The following is a 10,006-nucleotide window of genomic DNA, read 5'->3' on the forward strand; positions in this document are numbered from 1 at the left end:
GGTTTGTTAGTTTGACCGATGCCCAACAACTCCAAGAGGGCTGGAATTTCCTTTTCTTTGCTGTTTTTTTCTTTTCGTGTTCCAATAATTTCTTGTAATTTTCCTTTTGGCTCTCTATGAAAGTTGTAGAGGGGGAGTGGGGGGAAAAAAAGAGTATCTCAAAGCATTGATCCTTACATGCTTACAAAACCAACAAGGTGAGAGATTTTAATTAGTGGCTAAGATTTATGGCTACTTCTAGGATGCGGTCAGGGGTCTCATGAGTGAGTGGAACCCATTTTCTGCAGCCAAGTTGGGAAGGTCTAATCTGCGATGGAATCCTGATGATGCTGCAGCATTTGCAAACAATTGGTGAGGACCTGATTGCCACTGTTGATCATTAGAAGATAGTGAAAGATCACTCCCAATTCGGCCTCCATTGCTGCTGCTTGGAAAATGAATCTAGAAATTAAACAGAAATATAAGATAGTTAGCTGGTGTTTTCCTGGAATATATCCCCAATCCAGCAATTAGTAAGTTAACAGCCTAATTATATATACCAACCTGATAAGTTGAAGGATTAATATGTGGAGGAAGAATGTGAAACATATGATTCTCTCCAGGTCTCCTGAACTGTCCATATCTTGGCATTTCATTAGACTTAACTGCGGCTGGAGACTGAATGTGCGTTTGGCTCAGCAGCTGCATTGTTTCTGCCTCGCTATATGCATCTGATCTTCTGTGACGAGGATCATCACTTCTAGAAGGTTCCTGCTGCAGGTTTAGCTGGTAGCACGATCAACAATGAAAATCAATAACTACCAAAACTTAGAGAAGTAAAAAAGAAGAGTAGAAGTAAGATTTCTTTTTCGTATTTAATTCATAATGTGAAATTACACCAACCTTAGGCCTAAATCCCCGATATCGCCAATCAGCTTCAGGTGGCAGATTATGCTGATCTCCCATAGCATTTTGCCTATCAGCACCAAATTCCAGATTGTTTTGCTTTGAGGTTGAATTCCCCAAGCTCAAGTCAAGGTTGTGATCTCCAGCATTGCCCGAAGTTTCTAAAAAAATAAGCGTGTAGAGTAATGTAGAATAAATCTTTTAGGGGATGAATAATGATTGGAAAAGCAAGTTAAATACTTAAATATATATATACATATGTATATATATATATATATCCCATAATGGGCATATTTACTTACCACCAGAGTTGAGTTCATTTTCGTAAATGCTGGGATCAAAGTTAGTAACAGCATCTTTGCCATTGCACTTAATTGCAGCTGTGTCATAAGCCCTACAACATGAGAGGGACCAGAGAATTCAAAACCCCACCAAATCCCACCAGAGTTTGCATAAATTTTTAATTTTTTTTTTTACTGCCTTGTCTTAAGACACCATAATCCTACTTCAAATTTAAAAATCGAAGAAAAAAACATAAAGAATTTGTGAAGTATGCACCTTGCTGCTTCAATCTCGGTGTCGAACAAACCTAAATACACGTACCTGGAAAAATAAAAATTTAACTACTCAATAAAGAAATGAAGATTGAAGACAGACCGGAAGGAAAAACAAAAAGGTATAGTCGGGAAATGGATTTTGCTGACACAAAGGATGAAAAGAAACAAGAACTGTTACTTTTTGCCTAAAAATTGGCCCATCCTAGCTTCCCATCTTCCACACTTGTGCAAGGTTACTCCTCTATATTTGGAGCTGCCTCTAGGAAATCCGGTGCTTTGTCGGCGAAGTACATGCACAAATTCTTCCTTGGTTAGGTTACTCATCTGTTATAAAACAAAAGATGCTTCCCTTTTGTAAACGATGTGATTTCCATATGTTTCCATGGCAACAAAATAAAGCAAAAAGAGAACTGTACAAGATAAGACGGAACTATTCAAGATAAGATGAACTACGCAAATTCTTTCCTCATGCCTCTCTCTCTCCGTCGGTCTCTCTCAAGTCTCACCTGCTTCAAGTCTTCCTCATAATCTTCAATGCTAAAATTTATATCTGCTTCCACTCCCCGGAACTTGATTGCTGCCCTATCATATGCGCTGCCAGAAATAAAGAAAGGATTTTTCTTAAAGGTTTGCCATTCTTCTCTTTGTTTATTATGCTTTAGCTTTTGCAAATGAAAGAAGAGGTTAAGACTTGAGAGCTTACCGAGCAGCTGCATGTGCCGTGTCAAATCCACCTATATAATCACAGCCAAAAGAAACGATAAAGAAAATAAAGACCCATTTCAGAAACACAAAAATGGAAATAGAAAATATGTCTCAAAAATAAATTAAGAAAAAAAAAAGGAAAAAAACTGATGCAAAAAAGACAGTCATACCTAAATAAACTTGTTTTCCACAATCCCTGCACGTCAAATGACAAACCCAAAACACCTTAAATTCTGATTGGCTCGAAAGGAAAACAAAGTACAAATATAGGAAAAAATAGAAAAGAAAATTCAGGCTTTGTTGTAATGAAATGAGAAAGAATTAGGAAACTAACCAAATATGAGACTCCCATCTGCCAGTTCTTCTATAAAAAGTAACACCTCTATACTGAGAACTTCTTGACCTGGGTCCTCTCCTGCTTTTCTTCATCGGCTGTGAAACTTCAGCAGATTTTACCAGCAGCCAGAGGCTCCGATTGACAGAATTTGACACCAACCCAGTGAGCCCGAGGAACCCTTGTCCACTTCCGGCAGAAGTGGCCCCCATTTCCGGGTCTTGATCAAGAGGGAAAACTGCCGGGTCACGGGAGCCGGGTCACTCTCCATGGACTCTTCTTCGTGAGGCACTGAGAAGCCAAAAATCTTGCTGCTCCTCTTCTTTAGAGCTGCTCTCAGTCTCTCCCCGTCTTCTTCTTCCGATCCATCCTCGATCACCACAGCTGACGAGCTTGAATTCGACACGGATCCGACCGTTTACCCTTATCTTCATCTCCATCTATGGAAGTTTTCTGTGATGAGCACCCCTCGGATTCATCGTCCCTCGGCTGATCAGGAGAGTCGTTAAGATCCCACATTTTTTTCTTACTCTCTTTTCACAACTTTCTCAGCTTCTGATCTTGATGAAAGAAGATGTTTCAAGAGACAAAACTCAAAAAATTACGATCACCATCTAAGCCAGAGAATTTTGAGAGAGCAAAAAACTCTCTTTGTTTCTCTTTGTATAAATATATCTGTTAAAGGTAAAATAAATAAACGAATATATTTAAAGAAAGGGAGGCTGATGAAGGGTTGAGTATTGAAGGAGGAGGTTTTTGGGAAAAAACCAAAAAGAAAAGAAAAACCTAGGAGAGTTGTGAGTTAGCTTAAAGGTAGTATATAGCTAGGAAGGAAGGAAAAAAGTAGAGGGGGGAGAGGGAGGGAGGGAAGGGTTAGAGAAGTTAAAAGAGGTTCTCGTAAAAACCTGACTGCCCAATACAGCATAGACGATGCCAGTTTGGGTTAGCTTATAGCGAAAAGCATCCACAAACTCCTTATTAGTAGTTCGTTTTTTTTTTTTTGGGAGGGGAGGGGGGTGGTGTGGTGTTTGCCACACTTTCCTTTTTTTTTTTGGTTCTGATTTCTCTCTCTTGCCACTTGCCTTTCTCTTTTTTGTGTTCTTTTGTTGTTGTCTTTGTGCTTTGCTTTCTTTGTTTCTCTCTCTCTTCAAAGCCAAAGGCCTTCTGTTGGGGAGGAAGGGAGGGGTGTTTACTTCATTTCAATGATGATGAATGATATAAATTTCATTCATCTCTCTCTCTCTCTCTCACTCACTCTCACTCTTTGCAGGTTCTTTTCTTTTTTTAATTTCTCCTCGTTGGTGGTTCAAATTAACCAACATCATAAAACTGAAAGATGAGATGGAAAATGGGAAAAAGAAAAGAAAGAACCATCTCTTTCTTACTCAACTTTCCCACGTTAACCAAATCGAAAAGCATCCTCTCCCTCTTTCTTTCTCTCTCTTGAGTCTCTATAGATTACCCACCAATGGAAATAGACAGCGGCAAGACTTGAAAGAATGCTAATTACTCAATTACCTTAATTAGCTACCACATAATTCACACATCTCACGTCACTTTGATACTTGGTACTCTCTTTTTGTTTTTCTTGTTGTTGTTTTTACCATAACGAATATGGGGCAGTAAATTGATTCGGAAAGAGAGGGATGGGTTAAAAAAGGGAGGGGCAAATTGGGGAAAAAGTTTTTCGAGGCTGTGCAAAATACTAGAAAAGCCAAAGAGATTGAAGGGGAGTATTTGGTATCAGAAAAGGAAATGAGAATAATGTTAGTAAAAGGAAAACCTTTCCACAAAAGTCCAATCCAAGAGTACGGGAAGAGGGCCACCTTTGCCCCTTTCGTTCGACCATCGACCAATGGCCTGCTTCTGCTGTACCTCGTATTTATGACCCTCTCTTCCTTCTTCACTCTCTTCCCTTGGCGCGTGCTTCCCCCCCTCTCTTCTTCCCACCTACCAAATACTACCATGCTTCTATGTACTAGTACCCATTCAGTGGTTCAGCCATTTGGTTTGTGTAAAGAGGATGCAATTTGGACATGGGATTAAATCTTGGATATGATTATGGAATAGATATGAATAAATAATGTTTGAGAATTTTTACTATTTTGAACCCGTAAAAAGATTTTACCAATTATCTCTTTATTTTTTTCTTTAGAACAATTGAATATTATTCGTCAATGAGGTTTTATCTCAATGATATATATATATATATATATATGCTAAGTATGCTTTGATTATAATTGTGATTTTTATTTGTTTATATAGAAAATAAAGAATTAAAAAGATTTACTAAAAAATCATGCTAATAAAAAAAATTTAACAATTTGACTAGCACATCACTAGTAAAATTTTACACTTATAATGATTTGGGAGATGGACAACTACTTCAACAGTGACCTTGTTTTAGTAATTCAAGAATGAGCATCATCTTGGATTAGTTTTAGTTACACAATACATAATTCTTATACTTATGAAATGAAAATATGTTAAATTGATTTTTTCTTTCATGATATAATTAGGCATTTGATTAGACATTCTAGTTGTCAGATATTATAGCTTAAGTTCAAAGTGTTTATTAACCCCTTGGAAGAAAAATAAATTCACAAATTGGGAGAAAACTCTCTTCAATGTTGTGTAACTGAAAACTCCATAAGTCAATATCATATTAAAAAATTAAGTTATATTATATATATGTGGTTGTAATGATTTGGAGTAACTATAATAATTACTCAAACTATTGACTAACATCCTATTGGAGGGATATTGGATTCTTTCCTTAATGATATATTATATATATAATTATATATAATATTTCAGTACATAAAATGTAATGAACTGATATAAATAAAATAGTCTAAGGTTATAAACTCTCAAACAGATTAATGATGATAAAAAGTCAAAGAGGAAAATACAGTTAGTTTAAATTATGTATTGATTAGGCATCATAAACTTTTTTTCTTTTCATTTTTTTCTCCTACAAAGAGAAATTGGATATTTGCTATACATAGTAAATGATATATTTCTCTCTTTTTATATACAAATCACATTTCTTAATCCCTAATATTAATACAGGAACTCTCAATTAAATTTTCAAATTTTGTTAATCAAACACAATTTGAAAAAAGATAAAGTATTTAACTATTTAAACAATCAAACACACACCTACCTTTAAACTATCAAATTCTAATAATTTAGGTATTCCCTCGAATGCATTATACATAAGTTCAAATTATATAGGCCTTGACTCTAAGAATTAAATCATATTATAACTTGAAAGTGACTAAACTTGAGATAGTCTTTAAGAATTTTGGGTACCAAAAAGAAGTTGTCAGCATTTTTATTTTTAGCATGTGAAGAATTAGCTTAATTGCACGTAACTGATGGCTCAAAAGAAAAACGAGATCACAAGTAAAAAGGCAGGCAAGGGGATGTTATGTGTTAATGTCCTTAAAATTTAAATAAGTTTTATAGTTACAAAAATGTTCACTGACCTGCCAATAACTTTGGGTGCCTTTATCAAAAAGTGATTTCGATTTGTCCAAACTGTAAATTAATTAACCCAACTTTAATATCATTAATCACTTAATGAATGAACTAACTTTTACGCTATCAACCATTTAATGCTATTTGCATAATGTTTGTACTTGATTCGAGCTAAAGTAAATATATTAATCTTCCTGTGAGATATTTTTATTGGTTAAACTAGCAGGTAAGAAAGGCCTAAATTCCAATTGCTTTAAAATTTAGCTTTACAATATAACGTTCATGAAAGGTGAAATTGACAGTAATATATAAGTATAATATTAAAAAAAAAAACTCATGAGTAATTCAAAAGAATTTAAATAAGTTATTATGTTGTTGCGTTTAATTGAACTTTTATATTTTTATTTTGATTTAAATAAATTATTATAATTAATAGTTAATTAATTATTATTAATGTAACAAGTTGTCATGGGTCATTACCATTTCCCTCATAAACGCGTTTATTGGGATCCGATATGGGATAGAGGCACCCTTTGTAGTACTCTCTTCCACTCAATTTCGACAACGCCTTCTTTGCCGTCAGTCACCCTGTCTACCCCGGTCCGTTGGGATGAAGTCCAATCTGCTTTGATATCACTTGTCACGATGTCATTATCCTCTCCTCCATAAACGGGCTTACTGGGGTGTGCAGCACACCAGCTTATAAAGAACCTAAGACCTTCTGTTTTTGTACGATGTGAGATAGATGCATCTTTTGTAACAAAGTAATATGCTGAATTTTTATAATTAATAATAACATGGAATAATAACATAATCCAAAACAATGATGAGGGTTAGTAGGAGCCTCGTTCCTCTAAAATTTCAAATATATATATATATTGTTTTATTTTAATTTTTTATTTAAAAAAATTATAATTTTATCGTTTGAAATATAAAATTTTTTATTTTTATCTCTTTAAATCTAAAATCTTGACCCATCACTCACATATTTCATTTTTCACATAAGCACCATAAAGACATAAAATGATAGGCATAATTTGACAAATATCCTTTGCTACGGTTCTATTCCTGCTGATGTATTGAGTAAGGGAAAAATTCATCCATATGATATGATGAATTCTCATGATACTTAAAAAAAAAGTAATTAATTAAGTTTTAGTTATAGAAGTATATTTAATTAAAAATAAAAAATATAAGAATTTAATTAAAGGTGATAAAAATATAAAAATTTATTTAAAGTTTTTAGAATAGTCTAATTTTTTTAAATATTATGTTTAATATATAATTATTTGCACAATTGATATTGAATAATTAGGGAAACGGAGTGAGAGAAGAGAGGAAAACCTAAAAGCAAAACAAAAATTCTCGGTACCACAGAGAAGTACAGAAATATAAATATAAATCTTTCACGTTCTCAAAAGGAAAAGCGAAGTGGGGAGGGGAAGGAAAAGTAGAAGCGAAGAAAAGAATAAGAACTGGAGGAAGCGTGGTAGCACTCTCTATGTAAGAGATTGGGTCTAACACTGACAAAAAAATTGCTAAAGCCAACCCAGCCATAGGATAGATATAATATAGATTGATAGATAGATTCGTAGATTTAAGAGATATCATCATGCTTGACATCACCAGCATTATAAACACAAATTTTAAAATCAGGAAAATTTTATTAAATTAGATTATATAAAAATAAGGAATTTTTTTAAAATAAAATTTAATATATACAATAAAGAGAAAGCTGAGAAGGAAGTGTGTCAGAAAGAAACAGACATCGTCTTTGAGAGCGGGACCGACGCAGGTTAGGGTGAAAATGGGGATAGCCACGTCAGAAGGCACCTGGACAAAGTTTTCCAACGATAGAACCGAAATGTTTAAAAAAGAATGAAAGAAAAGAAATTGTTGTTGTCTAATGCCGTATCTCATCATTCATGGTATCCATCTATCTACCTATCCCTTCCATTCCATCCCATCCCATCCCAATTCCCATCTAATCCTTGCTCTTTTTTTGTGAGTGGGTGAATGAATGGTATTCCAGAAGCAAAACCTTCCAATAATGGAAGCGGGACGAGGCTTTGGTTTGAAGAGGTTGCTTTCCCCAAGTGGAAACAGTACCATCCAAAGTGGGCCTTGTTTAATTTTTTTTTTCTTCCTATTTTCTTCTCTCCATAGAATCATGTAGGTTAGAGGCCCACCTTTCATTCTCTCTCTCTCTCTGCATTTCGAGGTGTCTACCAATAGGCCCTCTAGCCTTGTTATCGCTAACCCTTTTGCCTCAGCTTCTAAACCTAACTCATGTTTGGCCTTTTCTTTTGGGGGTACTTTGCTTTGTGCTTATGTGCCATTGGATTTTTGGGTGTATTCTTGTTTCTTCTCTTTTCCCATTCTAGTTGGTGCAAATTCAAGCCACAACTTTTGTTTTCTGCAGAATTGGGTGGTGGATTATATAGGTGCGTTGGGCATATGGACATGTGTAATCAATAGCAATGAAAATGATCAGTTGACCATCAATGTGTGTATATAAATAAGCCAGGTATTTTATTCTTCTTTTTCATCTTAATTTCTTCACAAAGAGGAAGAAATACTGAAAACGATACTCACCCAACAACACACAAAGGCAATGAAATTGAGCTGGAGTTTCACATGTCGATTAGGGTTTTACCAAAAATGATAGCTTCGGTAACAAGCACCAACTCAAATAAATAGGTTTTTTTTTTGTATTTTAATAGTACTAAAAACACTAAGGTAATAGATATGGGGACCAGCGTTGAACCCTAATATTTTTCTTGTGTATATTTATATGCTAAGGACTTCGTTAAATGCTAAAAGAGGAAAGGCTAAAACTCAACTTGTAATTGAATTTGGATTGTTCATGAGGGAAATGGAATAGATAGTTTCTAAACTCGACTTTTAAGCCACTCTTTACAGTTTATCTGGACAATTGAGCTCTCAATTCATAATTAGGTAAAGGCATTGTTAGTAGACAACAAAAAGGGAGAAAAAAAAAATATACAAGTGATTTAAACGTCTTTGGGCATCAACCTGGATTTAGTTGTGTTGTCAAGAATTTGTCTTCAAATGGAGTACCTAAAGTCCCCAATGAAAATTACATTTGAGCAGGGATTAGAATAGAGATTACCACAATCACATGATGCGGTGGTTGTAAATGATCATTCTCTTAAAAAGTAATAATCATAATTAGATTGATGATCATTAATGATCTTGTCAAGTCTCTAAATTAAGTTTCTTCCTTTAACGGAATATTTCATAACTAAGTTAACTTAATTAGGTCTAATGTTCTGTAATAAAGTCAGTTTAGTTAAGTAAAGGATAGAGCACTTGCTACACCAAACCCTATAACAATACCAAGGACCGATTTAATTATGTAAGTTGTTTTATTTAGGTTTTTAACTTAAAGCTGCTTGAATAAAGAATTGAATCAAATTAACCCTTTACAAATAGAGTAGTTAATAAGGACTAATTGTGATTAAGAGGTATACCGAACTACAATTATTTTTAATTCTATTTTAGAAGATTTCATTTGTTGTTATATTTTGTCTGTAGTTGATTTATTATTTTGATTAAAGTTTTATTTAAAAAATAATAAAAACAGCAATCATAGTACGGAATAAACGAAATCCACTTACATTTCTAAATATAGAAAACATAAGTATGTGGGCAAAGGGGGGCCAAAATAAAGTTAATGATGAACAGGCTTCCACATCGCACGACATTTTACCTTTGAAAAAAGTTAACACATGAAAAACACCAAGAATTAGAAGAGCATGCACCCAAGCTGCAGCAACAGATGTTCCCCCTGTGATTCACATCAGCAAAATAAAAAATCAATTATTTAATTAAGAAAAGTTTATGTGATAGGCTCTTCATGTCTACTTGCTATAAATGGGAAACAATCGAATCCCAATATCATAGGACTAATAATATATTTTATTTTATTATTTTGTTGGAATTATAAGTGTTTAAAAGACTTTGTGGGTTCCCGAGGAATCCTATGAGATTTCAGACACATTGGCCCCTGCAAATATAT

General features: G+C 34.2%; 1 protein-coding gene across 1 annotated transcript; it reads right to left on the bottom strand.

Moving 5' to 3' along the window:
- Positions 1-237: 237 nt before the first annotated feature.
- TOE3 (target of early activation tagged (EAT) 3) lies at positions 238-3,867 on the bottom strand. The gene is made up of 10 exons (XM_021419075.2): positions 2,482-3,867; positions 2,318-2,343; positions 2,146-2,176; positions 1,949-2,036; positions 1,621-1,766; positions 1,444-1,488; positions 1,188-1,279; positions 883-1,046; positions 544-765; positions 238-441 (listed from the first exon to the last, which is right to left on the bottom strand). Exons 1-10 carry the CDS (start codon positions 2,691-2,693, stop codon positions 238-240), a joined length of 1,230 nt encoding a protein of 409 aa, XP_021274750.2. The 5' UTR covers positions 2,694-3,867.
- Between the last annotated feature and the right edge of the window lie 6,139 nt (positions 3,868-10,006).

The sequence above is a fragment of the Theobroma umbraticum genome, unplaced genomic scaffold (genome assembly GCF_002168275.2).
Source record: "Theobroma umbraticum cultivar Fairchild unplaced genomic scaffold, ASM216827v3 scaffold_44.0, whole genome shotgun sequence".
NCBI classification, from domain to species: Eukaryota; Viridiplantae; Streptophyta; class Magnoliopsida; order Malvales; family Malvaceae; genus Theobroma; species Theobroma umbraticum.

Coding starts and splice junctions, on each gene's coding strand:
- TOE3 (XM_021419075.2), bottom strand. CDS start 2,693: ATGGGGGCCACTTCTGCCGGAAGTGGACAAGGGTTCCTCGGGCTCACT. Junction 1,489..1,620: donor GGCCAATTTTTAGGCAAAAA/GTAACAGTTCTT, acceptor TTATTTTTCCAG/GTACGTGTATTTAGGTTTGT. Junction 442..543: donor TTAATCCTTCAACTTATCAG/GTTGGTATATAT, acceptor TTTAATTTCTAG/ATTCATTTTCCAAGCAGCAG.